At 47.5% G+C, this 21,199-nt stretch overlaps 1 protein-coding gene across 3 annotated transcripts in view; it reads right to left on the bottom strand.

Moving 5' to 3' along the window:
- The window catches only part of ANKRD44 (ankyrin repeat domain 44), a 131,401-nt gene that overhangs the window by 79,828 nt on the left and 30,374 nt on the right, over positions 1-21,199 (bottom strand). For all 3 annotated transcript variants that reach the window (XM_015566105.1, XM_015566103.1, XM_015566104.1), the window contains exons 3-8: positions 18,117-18,187; positions 14,713-14,913; positions 14,019-14,106; positions 11,376-11,518; positions 9,308-9,520; positions 3,739-3,817 (exon numbers count right to left, since the gene is read on the bottom strand). In XM_015566105.1, coding sequence (XP_015421591.1) covers positions 3,739-3,817; positions 9,308-9,520; positions 11,376-11,518; positions 14,019-14,106; positions 14,713-14,913; positions 18,117-18,187 — 795 coding nt within the window. The remainder of the gene's footprint in view (positions 1-3,738; positions 3,818-9,307; positions 9,521-11,375; positions 11,519-14,018; positions 14,107-14,712; positions 14,914-18,116; positions 18,188-21,199) is intronic.

Consider the following 21,199-nt stretch of genomic DNA (forward strand, 5'->3'; position numbering starts at 1 on the left):
CACTCAGCTCACCAAGTTGCCTCAGAAGAACTGTGAGCCAAAAGGTCAAAAACCTCACGATGACTCATCCTAGCCCAGCATTTGACTCTTGCTTTTCAAACTCTATGTATTTGTACAGCTTCCTGAAGAAAACAGCTGCTTTGAACTTTTGCAACCTACCGAGAGGCGTCTGAGCAGCGGCCTGGGGCCAGCGGCTGGACTCAGCGCCTCCTCATTCCCTGGTGGGTTTCATTCAGGTCCTTCCCCCTCTGCCTGTGACGACAGAGCTTCAGGCAACAAACTGCGACTGAACAGCAGAGGCTGTCTTGCTAACCAACTAAAAAAATCAATGGCTGCCTTACCGAAGCTGGATAATTCTGGAAAAACAAAGTGATTATAAAGAAGAAATAACCCTGACTAGAGAGCAGAGAAATGCCATAGGAAGTCCCACCCCAGAGGACTGAACAGAACAACAAACACACACAGCATGCTCCTCGCAGCCTGCCTGCAGGTCCAGGAGCCAGCACTGTCCCCACGTGAGCCGGCGCCCGGCCCCCTGGCCCAGTGACCCCTCCAAGGCGCACACAGGCCCTGCGGGTGTGAGGGTGGGAGCCTCCGTACTTTCCCAGAAGGAAGCCAACCAACCGGAGGGAAGAACAGAGCTGCTTATTCTCCTCCCTGAGGACACTTTGTAAAATGTCAAATGGAAGCACTCGCAGTTCTCACGTGGGGGATGAACGCAAAGAATTCTCAGCGGGGAGGAGAATGAGATCATCCTATCTCAGGGACAACTCACTCCAAATGTAAGCGACTCCTGGACTAAATATAATTCAAGTCAAAAACAACTTTAATGTCCTTGTTTATCCAGAAAACACGTAAGTATCATGGTTAAAAATTCAGTCTCTGGCCCGGCCAGCGTGGCTCAGTAGTTGAGCGTCAACCTATGAAGCAGGAGGTCACAGTTCAATTCCCAGTCAGGGCACATGCCTAGTGGGGGGCATGCAGGAGGCAGCGGTCAATGGCTCTCTCTCATTGATGTTTCTATCTCTTTCTCTCCTTCTCCCTTCTTCTCTGAAATCAATAAGAAAAAATATACATTTTTTAAATTCAGTCTCTGATGTTAGACTGCCTCAGTTCCAATCTCTGTGCCTTCACATACCTGCCAAATATCCTGGCAAAAGCCATGCCCTCTCTGCCTCAATCTCCCCATCTTTGAAATGGAGCTCTTCCTCATGGGGTGGTTGAAAGGATTTGTGTGCACATCTAAGCCAAGCCCCCAGCACAGTGTGAACTAGACCAAAGGTAGCTTTGGAATTATATATAACTAGATGCCCGGTGCACAAAATTCATGCACTTGCTGGGTTCCTCAACCCGGCCTCTGTCCTCTCGCAGTCCAGAAGCCCTCGGGGGATGTCTGACTGCCAGCTTAGGCCCGCTCCTCAGAGGGAGCAGGCCTAAGCCGGCAGTCAGCCATCCTTAGTGCTGCTGTGGAGGCGGGAGAGGTTCCCGCCACCACTGCTGCACTCGCCAGCTGTGAGCCCAGCTCAGGGCTTCTGGCTGAGCAGAGCTCCCCCTGTGGGAGCACACTGACCACGAGGGGGCAGCTCCTGCATTGAGTGTCTGCCCCCTGGTGGTCAGTGTGCATCATAGTGACTGGTTGTTCCACTGTTTGGTCGATTTGCATATTAGCCTTTTATTATATAGGATGGACTACATATTCTAGTCCCTAAGTCCCCATCATTTGAGACCCCTGGACCCCATCCAACGCACAAGCAAGATGGCAGTCCAGCCAAGAATGAGACAGGCTCTGAAACAAAACTCCTTGGTCACAGAGGACAAGAAATGGGGTCCCTTTCAGGTCTCATCCCAACTCAGACGTCTAGCAAGGATGTGCAGAGAGGGCTTGGAAGTCTTCAGGTCCTCAGGGACGGCTTTTGGAGAAGTCAACACAGCGGGTCCCGTGCCCCGTCCGCTGGGGGGACTGTTGTAAGCAACTAGCATAGCAGAGGGCAGGTGGGTCTAGCCAGGACTCAAAGGAGAAGGCCCGTACGTCCGGCCCACAGGATGCACATGAGGAGGGCAGAGCTTACAAGGTGAGAAACTACTCTCTCTGGTCTGGTCACTGGTGCTTGAAGTGGCTCTAACAGGGAACAAAGTTTTTATGCCACAGAGCTAAGGCCCAGTTCATTTGAATTACTTCTTAAAAATAAACTATACCAAATTTCTCCCTAGTTTTGTTTATTTTTTAAGGCAGGGTCACTGCTCTGAGAAATGCAGTGGGGCAGGGAAACTGATCAAAAGAGAGACACGAGGGTCCTGCCACCTCCCCTGTCCACGCCCGGCAGAATAAAACCACCAGCGCGGTCCTCTCACTAAAGCGAATGTCCAAGGCCACATATGTCAATTACAAAGAGCGAGAGTGTGCCGTTAATCTTCATTTTCCCTCCCCGGGCTCAGTGGGACTGGTTAGGACGGCCTTTCCCCGACCGTCTCCCTGAAATGCTAGACATGTCCTTTGCTTTGCTGCAGGTATTCTGCTTTCTAAGCATCATTTCCCTGGCTGGTCTTCCGTCCAAATGTCAAACGACGGTTTGGTTTTACGACCTGAGTGCCTACGCTCTAACTCAGTGCCACGAATAATTCAAGTGCATGTCATCAAAGTCCTGACAGGTGAGAGAAAAACAGGTCCAAGAAAATTGATGCCAGCACTGTGAGAAGGAGAAATGTGGGTCAGCTAAAGATAGCGGAGGAGCTGCGGATTCACCCAGAACGTGAGCTAAAATCTGGGCTAACCCCGTGAGGGGGGTGGGGGTCGTGGTTTTGGTGTGTGTTTTTTTCAGTTGTCTCTAAGATTTGCTAAGATTGCCAAACCAGTTTGGCTCAGTGGATAGAGCATCAGCCTGTGGACTCAAGGGTCCCGGGTTCGATTCCGGTCAAGGGCATGTACCCTGGTTGTGGGCACATCCCCAGTGGGGGGCATGCAGGAGGCAGCTGATCGATCTCTCTCAACGATGTTTCTAACTCTCCCTCTCCCTTCTTCTCTGTAAGAAATCAATAAAATATATTTTAAAAAAAAAGATTTGCTAAGATAACAGACTTGGGCTGTGAAGGTCAACCCACTCAGGTGCCGGCCACCACCCACAATGTGAAGCGACCCTCCGAGGTGCTCTGGCTGAGGAGCCAGCCCATTGGCTCACGTAGGCTGCTGCTGTAAGCCTGGGAGATTACTAGATCATGTGACTTCCCAAGGTCTCTATCAAGCATGTGATTGTTAGGATTCTTCACATCGCCTACTCACGTGCTTTTTTCCGGGGTCACCTCATCGTTAGCTACCTTTGCCCAAGCAGCCCAATGCGATTCACCTTAGGGGACGATGATGAATTCTGAAACTTGAAAATAGCTCTGACTTCCCGCTAGGAAATGTGTAGTACTTATTTGTATCAGTTTTTGAGTAAAAGTGCAGGATCTTGAGCCTGTGGAGGTATGTATGCTAGTATCATGTCTAGTTTCAGAACTCACATGCTCTTTGACTGACGGGGAACGGACTGTGAAACTTAGTGGCTTTATGTTGTCCCGCCTGAGCTGGCTGGCGCTGTGACGTCCGAGGAAGAGCTTTTAGCAGAGCACATCAAAGGCAACTGCAAATCCGAGCGCAATGAACTCTAAAACCGCATCACCTTTCACGTTCAGACGACTGACGGCCCATCTCATGGGACCAGAAAACTGTTCAAACAGGAGAGTGCGGAAGAGGCCTCTTACCGTTCTGAATGAGGGTCTGCGAGCGTGTGAACCTGCCGTGGACGGCTGTCATGTGCAGCGGGCTTTTGCCATCTTTACTCTGAAAAAGAAGGGAGAGAGAAACAATGGACCAGGGGCATGGGTCCGAGACCTCCCTACGGACACTGCTGGTGATGTCCTGACAATGTCCATTTAAATTTTTTTTAAGTATAATAAAAAAATGACAAGAGGCAAAAGATAATTTTGAAAGTGAGTGATAAAGTGTATGTTATACCTCAAGTTGCTGCATAACATCACGTCGTAAAGAAGCCGGGAGAAGTGAATATTTTAGAGAAGAAATGCAAAATGTCTAGTTATACCGACAGTTTTTAAACGACTCTGTTTCAAATGGAATAAATCCTCCAAAATGTTTTCATCTCCTGTAACCTACTAGTTGAAGGAAGTTTTCTCCAAGGACTTGTTTTCCCCCAACTTTTATCTATAGTCCATGAAAAAAAAAAGAAAAAAGACAAATGGTGTGTTACCTCGCTTGGCCCTGAGTGACTGGGCATAGCCCAAACTGCTATAAATCTCTGCAACTCTCAGGACCAACCTAGAATCCTCCACCATCCCTCCCTTCCAACTCCAGAGGAAAACTCTTCTGACTGTTGCAAAAGAGAAAGGCTGAATTCACAGCATCGAGGCATGCAACTGTCCAGCCAACTGCCCCTTTACCCATCACCTGGAAACTGGTGTATTGAATTCATACACCTCTTCATTGTTCAAGATATAAGTGATGGGACTTCCTGACACAGGTTAAGCCAAAACATAAAAAATGCAGAGCATCTATATACTGATCATCATTACACCAAATACCCAAATCCCACACATTTAATTAAGAAATAGTCATTCATAGAATTTCTTAAAATAGTAACAACCCCCCCCCTCCAAATTATTAGTTATTTTAGACCAAAGGTATCCTCAACAGAATGCCTTCTTTCATTCAAGTATTGTAATAATAATAATAATAAACACACTATGTCATTTTATTTTTCTAAGTCTCAGCGAAAACACTTTCCTTAAGCGTGAGGTTAAAATATGTGGTTTCTAAAATGCAAGCTCATTTTAGCGATGCATCCCATATACTGTTCCTTTAAAACGGCTCTTGGTTTAAAAAATTCTACAGCGGAACACAAATCATTACTTAAAGAAGTGTTTCTCAGAGTGAACCGAGGACTACCTGCGCCTGATCATCGGGTTGCCTGTGATCAATGTGAACTCTGTACCCAAACCCAGGCCTGCCGAGCCGGAATCGGGGCGACGGGCGCCCCACTTGTGACCTGCAGAGCACCCTGCTTTCCACTGTGGGCTGGAACCGCTCGCAGAACCACAGGCTTGAACAGAGCAGTTGACGTCTGTTCCTCAGAGAGGAAGCAGGGAGCTACGCCCAGCCTGGGCCACGGGAGGAGCGCATCAGAGTGGGAGCTGCCTGGCGGTGACAGTTCACAGGCAGCCGCAGAAAAAGAACTGATAGCTCTTTCCCCGCCTCGCAGCAGTGTCACCCGAGTCAGAAAGGGCTGAGGGAGAGAGAGGGAAAGGCTTCCTGAGAGGGGATCTTTAGAGGACAAGCAGCAGCAACCAGGACAGTGAGGACATGTGGCCACCCCGACCACGTGTGCGCAGCCCAGGAGGCTCCCCAAAGCTCTCCGACTCCCGAGCCTGGGCCCTCTGGCGGAGGTGCAGCCAGTTTAAAGCACCGGACCTGGGGAACCACTTGGGAATAAGGATTTAAAACACCCCCCTGCACCCCCATAAAAACATGACAGTCCAAGACGCCTAGGGAGAGGACAGAAGTTGCAAACTGACATGAACTTGTCCCTAGGTGGCGCTATTTCTTTAAATTTTGCTCTAATATTGTCTCTTAAATTTAATATGAAAACATAACTAATTCGTGATTCATTAAACACATAAAGCCATGGGTATTTCCGTGTTTAGATGGTATCTTTGTACATATTTAACTGAGCACTTTTCCACGCCTAGAGAACAGCTTAAAGCCTTTCCCGAGGCGTTCCCCCGCCCCACCCCCCCCCAATCTGGTGGTCACCAAGCAAACTGCGGCCAGTGGGCCGGAGCAGAAGCAATGGGCCTGCAGAGCGTCATCTACCAAGAGGGTCCATTTCAGGGACAGCAGCGCCATACCCGCCTCTCCCTTGGCGTGTGTGTGCCTTTAGTAAAGGGACAAATAAATAGGCTGACCGACCAAGGTCAGGAAAACCCAAAGGACAACGTGATGGTCAGTGGTGATGCCCATTCAGGTTTATCCTTGTCGATCTTTGCCCGGGTTCGTCTACCACTGAGTCCAGGCCGCTGCTGACTGTCCTTTCCACACAGGGAAATGGGTGGCAGGGGGGCGGGGAGGTGACAGGAAACATTACAAGTCACCTTAGGGCAGTTCTGTTCATATGGTATGAACTTCAAAAAGCCCTTGACCACCCATGAAGGTCAAAAGGACACTACTTTGTAGCTCGCCTTGCGAGCTGGAACCCGGAGTCCTTGGGCTGAGAGGAGGGGCCCTGCCTGAGACATGGTGCACATGGGGGCTGGCTGTGGCTGCTGATGTTCTGAGAACTTCTGAGATGAAAGACCCCTGCATGCTCGAAGGAGAGGTCATGCGCAGTTCCTGTTTACTCACAGCTTTGCTTTTCCAAATCTTATTCTTACTGTCTAGGCTCCTTCCGATTTCCAGATGCATTTTCCCATCAGATTGAGGGCTCGGAAAATTTTATTTGGGGGACTTATTTCATTAAGCAAACAGCTCTTCTACTGGCTCAGAGTGCAGTCATAAATCATGAAGAAAAATGAATTGAGGATTAAGGATATTTTATGGCAAATCTGAATACTCCTTCGGGGCAGAATTCAGCACCATCTGAGGAAGACTGGTCCTTGGCCTAAGGGAGTGTTTCCCTCTTCCTGACCCTCTTCCTCAGAAATCTGTTCATTCTCTTCTTCCGCTCCTAATGCCACCCTTCCTCATCATCGAACTCCTCACAAAACCTTCCCTAAGCACACAGACATTCTCCTCCCCGGGAACCTGCAGGCTTTGTGCTCTTTGTGGTATATATGCTGCCTCCCAGAGTGACCAGCGCAGTGTCCTACTAAAGGCCAATAGCGCCTGTAGGCCACAACACTGCGCAGGGGGAGGGGGCCAGATAGAACCAGAAACTCCCAAGGGCTTCCTGAGTCAATGGAAGAACCTTCGATGGATTGCTGTATGAACCTTCGATGGCTTGCTGTATGAACCTTCCATGGATTGCTGTATGAACCTTCGATGGATTGCTGTATGAACCTTCAATGGATTGCTGTATGAACCTTCGATGGATTGCTGTATGCACCTTCGATGGATTGCTGTATGAACCTTCGATGGATTGCTGTATGAACCTTCCATGGATTGCTGTATGAACCTTCGATGGATTGCTGTATGAACCTTCAATGGATTGCTGTATGAACCTTCGATGGATTGCTGTATGCACCTTCGATGGATTGCTGTATGAACCTTCGATGGCTTGCTGTATGAACCTTCCATGGATTGCTGTATGAGCCTTCGATGGAGTGCTGTATGAACCTTCAATGGATTGCTATATGAACCTTCGATGGATTGCTGTATGCACCTTCGATGGATTGCTGTATGAACCTTCGATGGCTTGCTGTATGAACCTTCCATGGATTGCTGTATGAGCCTTCGATGGAGTGCTGTATGAACCTTCAATGGATTGCTATATGAACCTTCGATGGATTGCTGTATGCACCTTCGATGGATTGCTGTATGAACCTTCGATGGCTTGCTGTATGAACCTTCCATGGATTGCTGTATGAGCCTTCGATGGAGTGCTGTATGAACCTTCAATGGATTGCTATATGAACCTTCGATGGATTGCTGTATGCACCTTCGATGGATTGCTGTATGAACCTTCGATGGCTTGCTGTATGAACCTTCCATGGATTGCTGTATGAACCTTCGATGGATTGCTGTATGAACCTTCAATGGATTGCTGTATGAACCTTCGATGGATTGCTGTATGAACCTTCGATGGATTGCTGTATGAACCTTCGATGGATTGCTGTATGAACCTTCCATGGATTGCTGTATGAGCCTTCGATGGATTGCTGTATGAACCTTCAATGGATTGCTATATGAACCTTCGATGGATTGCTGTATGCACCTTCGATGGATTGCTGTATGAACCTTCAATGGATTGCTGTATGAACCTTTGATGGATTGCTGTATGAAGTATTATGTCTTTATTATTTTATCACAAATAAACTAATATTACAAGGTCAAAGCCACGGTCAATCTAAGCAAAATGAGGGATTGTCAAATGCACGCAGGGCACATATCCTTCCTCCTCTTCCAATATTCTTGCCATTGCCCATGAAGACATTGCTTTTAGTGTTTTGTGAGGATGGAGGAAAACAAAGTGAACGTGGGAGTGGGTATTGGCCATATTTCAATATGTGATTTCCCTCAAGCTTTAGAAAATCTAAACAAATACAAACTGTCTTGCAATCTACAAACACTTTCAAAAGCCAGGAGCAACGTGGTAGAGAGAGATAACCACTTCAATTAGAAAGCTACCTCCAGAGTCAGACAGAATGGCTCCACGGAAATGTCAGATGATCTATGATCCCAGAAGCCATCTGGAATAGCAAAGGGGGACCCGAGAGAATGAGGAAACCAAGAGGATGTACACAGAGTGGATGTAGGGAGGTTGAGGGGAAAGGCTAGATTTAATTCAAAATCCCACTGGCATAGGTTTGAGAACACATAAACCCAAGCCTCAGGTTTTAAAAATGCTATTTCCTATATTCTACTGATGATCAGCAGTCCACAGGACAAGTTAATGTTAAATCTAATAACTATGCCTCCAGGTCCGTTTTATGGGGAAGAGGAGGCTGCCATACACCGATGCTCCATTCACAGCTGAAGCCAATGGGAACTGTACAGTGGGAACTGCCACTGTCAGGGACCTGGGAGCAGTAGGTAGGTGTGTCCTCCTAGCCCCGGGATAAGCACGCTGAGTATCAGTCACATGTTTACAGAGGTGATTGCAAACCTTTGAATTAATTGAATGGAGGTTGGTGAAAAGAGAAACTTCATTTAATTTCAATAATTTTTCTTTCTTTGGGGGCTTTAAGGGTGTCCCTCAGACACCAGGATGGCAATGTCCACAAGCCTAGGGACATCGAAGGTCTGGCCACCTGTTAGCCTCTCACCAGCACACCCTCCGACTCCAATCCCACACTCCCACACGATGACTCTCCCTGACCTTGGGCTGCAGTTCCTTAATCTCTTCAATGCCCCCAAAGACCTTCCTCTTACCTCCACTGAGGACCTTGGATGGTCTCTGTTTACAAGATCTAGAACTCTGACATTCTCTGCAGCTATTCTACTTTTCCGTTTTTACTTGCTTTTCTTCACGAAGACTCTACACTCCCCTCTACTTCCTTCCTTTTCTCTAACTCTTTCTTTTTCCTTTTATAATTGATTTTAGAGGGAGGGAGGGAGGGAGGGAGGGAGAGGGAGAAGGAGAGAGAGACACTAAGAGTGCCATACCTGGATGTTAACATCCGCCCCGTTGTTGACTAACAGCTCAAGACACAAAGCACCGTGGGTGGAGGCAGCAGCAAAATGCAAAGGTGTGAAGCCACTGTTGTTGGGCTGGTTCACGTTAGCACCGTAGTCAGTCAGCTCGTTGACTACCGCGTCCTGCCCGTTGTAGCAGGCCAGGTGGAGCGCCGTGTTCCCATAGACGTTGATTTCATCGATCTGCAAATGAGTGCGGGACAGAGGGGTTAAAACCCCTGCAGCCAATTCACCCCATCTCCCACAAAAAAGGCTGTGCCAGAGAAAGAAAAGGTCCATCTGTCAACGTAATTGTTCAGCGCTCACTCCTGCCCCATCGTGGTCACCCTGGAAATGCTTGTCACCGAGGTAAAGAGCAGCAGAAAGACAGACAGTGAACTGGGGAGGAAGAGTGAGTGAGAGGTTTCAACTAGTGGACAGACAGTTGTGGGCTATGGAAGGGATTAACAAGTGAAGGGCAAAGCTGCCTGGAATGCCAGAGAAGTGACTCAGGGGAGTGAGAAAGAAGCCTGGCCAGCTGGCGTGGCTCAGTGGTTGAGAGTCAACCTATGAACCAGGAGGTCACGGTTCTATTCCCAGTCAGGGCACATGCCGGGTTGTGGGTTCGATCGCTCGTGTGGGGTGTGTAGAAGGTAGCTAATCAATGATTCTTTCTCATCACTGATGTTTCTATCTGAAATCAATAACAGTATTTTTAAAAAGAAGAAAGAAGTCTGAAACTCACAGTGAGCCCGAAGCAAAGGAGTGGGAGGTGCACAGGGAGGTGCTGTGGAGCTGGAGCTCAGGAGTTGGGCTCAGAAGCCACCCTGGGTGTGGCTGCCGCCTGCACCTCACAAGGCCGCATCCTATAGCAGGACCATGAAGCTGGCCTGGGTTAGGCCATGGCTCTGTCTTCCTGCCCCGACTGCTGGGTTTCACCCTCAAGGTCTCAGTTTTGCAACTTGGTTTTCCTTTCCTGCTCTGCTGCCTGCAGGGGCTGGGCTGACCTCTCCAGCTCAGCACTGAACCCTTCTGCTGCTGTCCCTGCCACTCCCTCATTTCTGCTCGTAAGCCACCAGGTAGAAGGCCAGATTGCGAAGGTGGGATGGGGAGTCCTAACCAGTCTTTAAAATTGACTGATTAATGTGCATTTTATACACATAAAACTATTTCACTATCTATTGTGACACAGAAAGTTAGTCTGTTTTCCGGTAATTAGATGCCCCCATCGCCCTCCATCAGTTAGTTGCCCATTGAAAGTCAAAGACAGGGTACTAGTAAGAAGGGTATTTTTCCTCTTGAATTAAAATGGAAACAGGATTTAGTCCTGGACGGATAGCTCAGTTGGTTAGAGCATTTTCCCCATACGCCAAAGTTGTGGGTTCCATCCCCCGTCAGGGCACATACAAGGATTAACCAATCCTAAATAATAAAAGCCTAATATGCTAAGTGTCCGGTCATCTGGTTGGCCATTCAACCAATCAAAGCGTAATATGCAAATGATATGCTAAAGCCACTCAACTGATTGCTATGACATGCACTGACCACCAGGGGGCAGAGAATTGACTGGTCAAACAGTCGCTATGATGTGCACTGATGTGACCACTGTGGGAAAGATGCTCTGACTGGTAGTTTAGCTTGCTGCTGGGGTCTGGCTGATCGGGACTGAGCGAGATGGGCCGGACACACTCTGAAACCCTCCCGTGGTCCCTCCCCAGCTGACCAACCTCCCACATCTAGGCCTGCACCCTCTCGTAATCCAGTCTGAGGGGTCTCCCCCCACCCCAGAGTGCATGAATTTTGTGCACTGGGCCTCTAGTGAATAGATAAATGGGAAGAATAACAAATCAATGCTTCAATGTTTTCTCTCTCATTCTCCTTCCTTCTCCAGCCCCTCCACCCGCTTTCCTTTTTCTCTCTCATAAATGAATAAGTAAAAATAAAATGCAAACAGGGATTAATTTCAGAACAAAAGAAAACCCACAAATCCAGAGGATTTTACTTCAGAACAACAGAAAGCCCCCAAATACATGCAGGGTTGTGCATGGTGGCGGCTCACCTCCACCCCCAGATTGAGGAGATGTTTGACAACGTTGATCTGTCCGTTGGAGGCTGCGGCGTGCAGGGGGGTGTAGCCCTTCTTGTCCTTGCAGGTCGCTTCCGCGCCGTGGTCCATGAGCAGCGCCACCACGTCCAGGTGGCCTTCAGAGCAAGCAGCAGAGACACCGTTAAGCTTTACGGGACGACTTGAGGACTCATGCCACCTCAGTGACCCCTGTGAGCTCTCATCGCCGTCAGCATTTTGCTGAGCTCTTTATAAAAAGCTGGTTCATGACAATACTCAACAAATATTTAGAAAGCACCTACTATGTGTCAGGCTTTATGTAAATGCTGGGGTGGGGAGAAATAGATGATTCCTATGGGAGCCTTTTCTGCAGAATCTAGTAGGAGAGATGCCTGTTCGTCAATAAATACTAAGTAAGAACAAGGCCCTGTAACGTGTTAGTACCACAACCTTCAAGCATTATGTTAAAATGAAAGCAATGCTTTTGAAACCCATTGCCATGCCTCACTGAGAGGCCCAACAGTGGCAATTTGGTTTGAAAAAAAATTAATGAAAGAAAAAAAATCAATTAAGCAGGATGACTCTAGATTAACTTTTAAATTATATGAAACTGCTACTGTGTGTGTGTGTGTGTGTTTGGGAGTGGCACAGAAATGGCAATTTCATATGGTTTCACTTAAAAGTATTCTCGTGAATTATTGGCTAAACAGAAAATCCTAGTTTCAACCCCTGTTGGCATATTATCTAGAATATTTCTCTCTGTTCCCTAAGTCACTACATATAATATGTTAAATGCTTTTGACCTTTATTTTGTGGCTGAAGATGGTTTGATGCTTCGGGGTCATCGCTGTAAACATGGTTGATAACTGAAGGGTAGATGAGTACTGTCTCGTCTAAAATGTGTGTGTGTGTGTGTGTGTGTGTGTGTGTGTGAAAAGAGAGGGGTGTATGAGAGAGAGAGGTGTGTGCCTGAGAAAGAGATGTGTGTGTGTGTGCGTGTGTGTGTGTGTGTGAGTGTGTGTGTGTGTGAGAGAGAGAGAGAGAAAGAGAGAGAGAGAGAGAGAGAGTGTTTGGTCATGGCTTGTTTTATTAATATTTGACTCTTTTTCCCCAGGACTTGTATATAGAAAGACTAGTGGTGCTGTCTTTCGTCCTGCTTTGTCCTTTATTTCCTACAGATCATCAACTATGTATTTTCCTATTTGAATCCTGATGACACACATAATGACGACTTTACTTCTTCAAAGCAATTCTACACACATGCTCTAGTCTAGCTGCACATCAGCAAGGAACAGACTGGAAGCCCCGGGTGTCTGAGTGCCATCCCACACCAGCCTACTGTGTGCTCTGCCTGAAGGTCGGCCTGGCAAACGCCCACCGGCTCCAGCCCCACAGGGCCATCCAATCGGCTCAGCCAACCCAGCTCACCTCATCGGCACATGATAGGCTCACAAAGTCTTAGGATTCTGGTGTCCAAGCCCAGAGATGCATTCAGACCCAAGAGCACATCCTTTATTTCATCCCTGCTCCAACCCACCTTCTTTTCTCCCCACAATTAATGTTACTGTTTTTTTATGAGACAAAAGGCCTATATGCTTAAGAAGATTCAGAAAAGCCAAGTAGTATTAAGGAAACCAAAATCACCTACAATCACTAATCCCTGGAGATGATCAACGAACATATACCAGGTTGTTTTTATTGTATAGATTTTTTTAATGGGAGTCATCGTATTGATACTGTGTTGTGATCTGTTTTCAGTTGACATGTCAGAGGACCCTCCTATGTTTATAAATACAACAATGTCATCACTGCTGTTACTGCACAGCGTCCATTGTGTAGATCTCCCATAATTTACCAACATCGTCTCCTGGGGATGGGCCTTTACGTGGGTTAGAACTTGGCGCCAGTAGAATCTTGTCTGCTTTCTAATTGCAGGATGTTCTCCAATCAGAAACACAAGGGAAGGACCTCCGTTTCCCACAGGACCTCACCGAGAATAAACTCTATTCTTGGTCTATCTTTTGTCAGTGGTATTTGGGCCAACAGAAGTGAAAAGGAAAAACAGAGAAATGTACCTTCTCCCCGGCCAAGCTGGCAGAAGCAAGGACTACAAGCCCCAGCTTCGCGGGACATGGAGAATCAGGACAATCCACAGTGACTCCGGCCACCTCAACCTACACAGCAGCCGGGGACGGGGGGTGGGGAGGGGCGTTCTATCCATCCTTCCTTTCTGGTTCTTTCAAAAATATTTATAAATACAAAGACAAATGGCATTTACATCCTTGCTTTGCTAGCCAGGCTGCTTTCTCTGTAAACACCTTATCTTGCTTCCACAACAAGTTAAAAGAAGCACCATTTGTGCAGCTTTCCAATCCAGATTGAAGCGCACTCAGTGGGGTCCAGACCATGATGCATGCCTCCTCCTTCCTGTTGGAGAAATAAATCTCTGGCAAAGCAACTGCCCAACTAGAGTGTTCGACGCCTGCCAGGAAAACGGACCAAATCTCAATCCAGCTGAATCCCAAGCAGAAAAAGAAGTCAGACTTGCCCGAGAAAGAACCCGTGTGGTCAGTGAGAGACCCCTGGCTTCCCTCATGAAGGTCACATGCACCTGCCTTCCATCCACGGACCACTCACCCATGTATGCTGCCCAGTGCAGGGCCCGCCGGTCCTTCTTGTCAAAGGCGTTGATGTTCGCCCCTTTGGCCAGGAGTAGGTTGACCATCTGCAAGATAAGCCAAGAGTGAGGCCCCGTGTGCACTGTGGACGGGGGAGGGCCCCTCGCCGCCCGCAGGGGAACTGCGCCAAGTGGAAGGCCAGGCCGTCAGAGATCGGAGTCAAACAGAGTTCAAACCCGGCAGCATGTGTATCAGGAGAAAAAAACTGAGGTGATGGATACTTTTTCAATTCACTGTGGCTCCAAATTTAAAAATGGATATAGCCTGGCCAGGGTGGCTCAGTGGTTGAGCATCGACCTATGAACCAGGAGGTCACAGTTCCATTCCCAGTCAAGGCACATGCCCGATTCCCAGTGTGGGGCGTGCAGGAGGCAGCTGATCAATGATTCTCTCTTATCATTGATGTTTCTATCTCTCTCTCCCTTCCTCTCTGAAATCAATAAAAATATATTTAAAAATAGGTAAATAAAAATGGATATAAATGCCTGTGGTTTTGTGTACAAATATTATGACCACATTCCATAAAGGTCTCAGCAGTACTATTAGTTCCACTGTGGGAAGAGAGAGAGAGAGAGGACACAGGTGGCAGATGGTTCCATCGGGCTGAGAGCGCGGGAAGGAGGACCCTTGCTCCCAGGAGTGAGGACGCCCACCTCCACGTGGCCGTTGAGGGCGGCGTGGTGCAGGGCCGTGCGGCCGCCGCGGTCAGACACGTTGACGCTGCTCAGCAGGGGAATGATCACTTCTGCACACCTCACGGCCTTGTTGGCGGCGGCGACGTGCAGCGGGGTCTGCCAGTTCTTGTCCCTCGCGTTGACATCCGCCGAGTGCTTAATCAACACTTGCACTGCCTCCTACAAGCAAAGCAGAGTGCGCAGGGGTCACGGACCGATGCCCGATCAATACTCCTTGGGTGTGAGCGCTTTCACCAGACCCCGAGCTACAGAGAGGGCCGGCTCCTGCCCTCGCGGCCGCCTTCATAGGGATGTTCTCCTGTGACAAGCAAAGCGAATGCGAGATAAAGATGCAGAGTGGAGCAGATCCAAACAGACTCCCTGTCCGTCTGTTAGCCAAGGGCCCTGGCACAGCTCCAACACCAAATAAACCTTCTGAGTATAAGGTTTCCTTATAAGGTAGCAGGCGTTTTTGGCCAAATGAGAGAACGCATGTGCAAGTGTGCACATCGGGGCGACATATCCTTCAGCCAAAAGGCCCCCCAAGATCATCCGAGGTTAGAGGTGCTTGTCGATCAGTCTCCCCCTTCCAAAGCCCAAGGCCTTCAAGCCCCTCAGACATTCTTGGATCGATTTAAAATCTTCAGTGCTCTCGGCCAACATCGTAACCCCCACTCTGTGATCGATAAGCAGTGAAGCAAAGAGGATGTCTGTTACCATCTCAACCTGAAGCTACACAAGTGTTTTTCCAGCCTCTTCCATGTTACAAAGGGGTGGTTTCTCTTCTACTCTTGAGTCCCTTCACTTTCCTGAGCCTCCCACTTTTCACTTTCCTTCTATTGACCTTGTCAGCTTGTTTGCCTCTTGAACTACACCTCTACCTTGTTGTGCATGAAACCGCCTGGGGAGCCCTTACAAATAGATGCCTGGTCCCACCCCGAGGGTCTAGCCGGCCTCGGGCTCTCTGTGACCTCCGTGGGGACCTGGTTACACAGCCACGACTGTGATGCCTCTGCTGAATCAAGTGAATGATGCAGCTTCTCTGGGAAGGCGATGGGCTGTGGTTGCTTCTCTTTATTTCCAGAGACATCCTTGGGGCAGTTAATGGAGCTCCTGTATGGACATCTTATCAATCTGTCATCCATGAGCCAATGAAAGGCATCAGTCCCATACTCCTGCCCCCTTCACGGGCCAAGGGCTCACCTCTGCCCACCCTGATCCCCACAGGCCTGGAGTGACCGGGCTTCTAAAAGTGCCCCCGATAGAAGACAATTCAAACTCTCAAGATTAATACTTTCATCAGGGACATAAATGATAAAATACAAAGAATGTTCCATAAATCAGTACATGTGGAAGGGAATGGCTAACTGAGTAGAATGAGAGCTGGTAAAAGAAATTAACTTTGCAGATTAGAGAATCTAGTTTAAAGAAGTGGTGTAACTCCACTTAGATGCTATAAATAAAGGGTAATAAGCTGACAGGGCCCAAGCAAGCAATTTGTTAAGATTACGAAAAAGGGGAGGAAATATATCTGCCACCCATCCTCAGCAAGACAGACAATAAAATAATGATTGCTAAATAGTCCTTGAGCCCATTTCAGAGCAAAACATGTGTACCCATTATGCTCACATACTGTGCTGTGTGAAACATGGCTAGAACTATGGAAGGTTGAGAGAAATATTACCCCAGTAGGTTCTATCCTAAAAACTAGCCGAGTTCACAAAAAATAAGCAAAAGAAAAGCTCAATCACAATAAAGCATTAAAATTTAAATTAGAAAAATGGTATTTTTTTATCAACTTTGTTCTCATAAATATGGAGGTTTAAGTAGACCCACAGGCAATTAATTTGTTGTGATGTGGGAAGAAAATATTGGAATCTTCACTTGTATTTTTCTTTAAAAAGGAAAGCATTTCAGCTGGATTTAACTTCTGGGTTGGCGCTGTGCCCTCAGTCAGCTCTGCAGAAGATCTGGCCTCACAGTATTGGGGATGCCCTCAGGGAAGAGGGGGGCTTCCACAGTCCTGAGGGGGTGGGGTGGCCCTGGCTCCTTTCATTCGCTGGGAGTGCACCCAAAGGCATAGGGAAGAGCCTGCCACATCCATTTACAGGTTGTGAGATGTGCCCTTTAACGAAGAGCATCCTAAATGAAGCCAGGTGTACGCGAGGAACCCGCATGAACACTGTGGAAGCTACGGAGCTGACACTTCCACTCCGGGTAAAGCTTCCTATCGCCTACATTACAAGGCAAAGTAATGACAGATTTCATCAGGTCTGACAGGAGCTTGGCCAAAACAGGAAAGCCTTCAGAAGCCTATTATCTCCCTGGGTCATGGGAGATCTGATAAATGAGGAGCCTCCCCCTGAGTCTATGGTGCCTGGAAATACGACAGCAGTTCAGTGTATAACTTATAAATAAATGAGATGCACATTTTGAAGATGATGCTGGGAAAGTTTTGCAGATATATGGCCAAAAAGATTGAAGATAATCATCTCCAAGAACTGGTGTAAAAACTGCTGGTACAGGATGCTTTTCACACATTCAGAGCAAAATAACAAGACCTACTGTCACTTGAATACCTTTGCCTTGTGCGTTATTTACTGCACTGGTACTAATTCTTGCTCTGCGTTAAGTAGTATGTAAATTGAGGATAGACTGACAAAACAAAATAGACAAGAACATTTCACAAATTCATACATTTTGGAGATAAGACCAGTGAAATCATTAGAAGTTTGTTTTCTAAAAGTCACAAAATGTGTCTATTTTTTGAGTAACTAAGACTAGGGGAATGAGATATTATTTTCAAGAGGTACTTCTTTTAAAGAAATATTTAGAAATGCATTTCACACAAAGCAACAGGTTACGCAAAGAAAATATGTATTTGAGTGTGTGGGGGAGGGGGCCTATATTCTTAAATAGGCAATACTTCTAAAAATATTTTAGCACAGATCATTTTGGTCTGTTTTTGTAAATAAAGTTTTATTGAAACAGCCTCATTCCCTTGAGTTGGGAGTGTCCCTACTCATCCTTGAAGGTCTGGCTCAGCCAGGCATCTCTTCTTGGAAGACGTTCTCTATTCAAGCAGTTCTTTGCTTCCTCCTCCATTCGGTTCTGATGTCGTACTGATCCACTTACCTGCGTGCCTCCCCCTCCAGACTGAGAGCTCACTGAAGTCAAGGACCATGGGGCCCACGCCAGTCACCCCCAGCCCTGTGCCTGCCATGCAGCTGGCACTCAAATCAACAGCTGTTCATTGCTGGTAAGTAACCCTCTTGCATGAGAAGCAGAAGCCTTTAGCTCACCAGTGAGAATCCCTGCTTCAGCAGAGAATGTTTCTCTCCCCAGGGACTGAAGGTGGTAGATCACATCAGCCAGCCACTCACCTCACTCCTGGAGGCCACGGCCCGGTGCAGCGGGGTCAGCCACATGTTGTCCTTGGCATTCACACGAGCTCCTGGAACCAAACAGCACAGGTGAGAGGCATGATGTAGCAGGGGGGGGGGGCGAGGATGGGGGCCTGAGGTCACGTCAGAGGCTGTATCTTGCGCTCTCATTTGCCCGGCACAATCACCAAGCTGCTTTTTGTTTTCCCCTGTATCAGCCCCGTGCTTTCTGGCAACTGCACAGGAGGAGACCCCCAGGGCTGCCGAGGAGCGAGATCAAGAACTGAGAATGTCAGAGAAGTGGTAAAGACTGGGTTGGAAATACGGCGCCTCATTGGGCAGGAGACACAGTAGTGAGAAGACAGGTTCTCCAGGGTTGTGGACATGTGTGTTCTGAGGAATGAAGGACTTTTCCAGTGTGTGTGTGTGTGTGTGTGTGTGTGTGTGTTCCTGAATAGAATGCATATTCCTGGATATAAAATACATAACCAGATAAAGTATTTTCTATTTAGTCATTAAGGATATTTATCTCACAACGCACACAACACTCTCTTGGCAAACGGTCAACGACAAGCAGCCTTCCAACTAGTGTGCACGAGGGGCCAGTCAGCTTCCAAACACGTCAGGTGAAGTTGAGTTCTGAAGGGATTTCGTCTGGGCTGAGAGGATCAACATAAATCTCCTTTATCCAGGAGTCCCCATTCTGTCTCTGGGACTAGCCAGGCATTTCGGTGGGAATAAGGCAGCCTCCATGGAGCGCTGGGGCAGACCAACAGGAAGCCTGTGTGGGCTGCGCATGGCTCCCTCACATTGTGGGGGGACAGATAGGCTTCCTCCAGATCTACAGCTGACCTGATAAAACACCCCATCTGTCCGATCTGCGTGGCTCAGTGGTTGAGTGTTGAGCTATGAACCAGGAGGTCTTGGTTCGATTCCCGGTCAGGGCACGTGCCCAGGTTGTGGGCTAGATCTCCAGTGGTGGGCATGCAGGAGGCAGCCGATCAATGATTCTCTCTCATCATTAATCTTTCTCTCTCTCCTTTCCCTCTCTGAAATCAATAACAAAAAAATATATTTTTAAAAAAGAAAATTATAAAATATAACAACCCCATCTGAGCTCCCTTTTCAGGGGGCTTCAGGGTTTTGACTAGTCTTCTGATCAGAGATGGAAAGTTTTGTTAAAGGGGCTACTAAAGAGGGGGAGCAAGAGAAAATGCCGTCGTCTGCGATGCAGTATGATGAGACTCTTTTGGCCTTAGGACAACAAGGAAGGAAGTTGGTGAGGAAGAAGAGTGAGGAAGCGAGCAAGGCAGGCAGGGGAGGGGAGGCGGGGCGGTGCCTCTGGGACAGGCTGGGACAGGAGGCAAGTGGAAGCAGGGCTGGCTCGTCGCTGTGAGGCCACGGCCAGCTGACAGCTTAAAAAATAGAACCTTGTATTTTTTACGTGTGTGTTTTTTTAAAGGCACCAGGAGATGATGAGCTAGAAATTTAGTTTAAGATACCAGCTAAAAGGAAATAACAAATCATAGACTGTACACAACCTTTTTCTGTTTAACTGAAGGACAAATACCATTAACGATATTAAGTATAGAAAACAAGAACATAATAATCCTAAAACCAAGAGACAGACTCCTGTCCTCCCACCCCCCAGACTAATTTCATTGGTTTGAGATGGGGCCAGGCACATGTATACTTTAAAAAAATTTTAAATATATTTTTATTGATTTCAGAGAGGAAGGGGGAGAGAGAGAGAGATAGAAACATCAATGATGAGAGGGAATCATTGATGGGCTGCCTCCTGCACCCCCCCTACTAGGGATGGACCTCGAAACCCAGGCACATGCCCACAACCCTGGCAGGTGCCCGGACTGGGAATTGAACCGTGACCTCCTGGTTCATAGGTTGACGCTCAACTACTGAGCGACGCCGGCCGGGCCTGGGGAGCTTTGAAGGAATACTTGTGGCCCGGCCAGCATGGCTCAGTGGTGTTTCTCCCTCTCTCCCCCACTTTAAATATCGGGGGGACCACTTTATAAAGTATATGATTCTTGAACCACTACGCTGTACAGCCGAAGCTAATACAGAATAATATTGAGTATAAATAGTAATTGAGGAAAAAACTGAGTTGAGTGTTTTGAATAACAAAATTCACTAGTTGCAAAATAAAATAATTCAGGAAGTTGAAAAAAAACTATTAGAGAGAGGCAAATGACAGCAGCATTGGCGTACCATGCCACACCCATCGAATTGGTGAAAATGACACAGTCTGACAACGCTGAGTTAGCAAGAGTGGGGAGCAGCAGAGAGGCTACGTACAGAGGGCGCGAGTGCGGACGGGTGTAGCCCCTTTGGCAAGCAGTTTGGTTCCACCTGGTAACACTGAACAAATGAAGTTGCAGAATAATACCTACGGCATAATGCCAGTCACATACAGTTTTTAAATTGACAAAAATAATGCTGTATGTTGTCTATAGATGCACAGACAGGAAGTAAAAGCAGCAACTATGGCTAAAGAAACCAGCATCCTCTAGAGTGGGTGCTCTGGGGAGGAGGGTGGGGAAAAGGATGAGCAAGCACAGCCAATGGGCTGCAACTGTGTCTTCAACATTTTATTCCCTTTAAGAAAGGATACGATGCAAATATGGCAACTTTGACTTCATAAATCTTGGTATACGTGGTATTAATTATATTATTTTCCACATTTTTCAGTATGTTAGAAATATACAATGTTTTTAAGAGAGCTAACACATTTGAAGTTTAATGTTTCTTAATAAAATGGAAGGCGGGGTGTGAACTTGCTTTTTTTACACTATTTTATTCTTGGTCAGTGGCCCTTGATTAAAAAATGACACCTCCGCCCTAGCTGGTTTGGCTCAGTGGATAGAGCATCAACCTGTGGACTGCAGGGTCCCGGGTTCAATGCACATGCCAGGGTTGAGGGCTCGATCCCCAGTGGGGGTCGTGCAGGAGGCAGCCGATCAATGACTCTCATCATTGATGTTCTCTCTCTCTCTCTCTCTCTCTCTCTCTCTCCCGCCCCTCTCTCTCCCTCTCCCTTCCTCTCTGAAAATAAATTTTTTTAA

Source organism: Myotis davidii, unplaced genomic scaffold (genome assembly GCF_000327345.1).
Source record: "Myotis davidii unplaced genomic scaffold, ASM32734v1 scaffold221, whole genome shotgun sequence".
Taxonomy (NCBI): Eukaryota; Metazoa; Chordata; class Mammalia; order Chiroptera; family Vespertilionidae; genus Myotis; species Myotis davidii.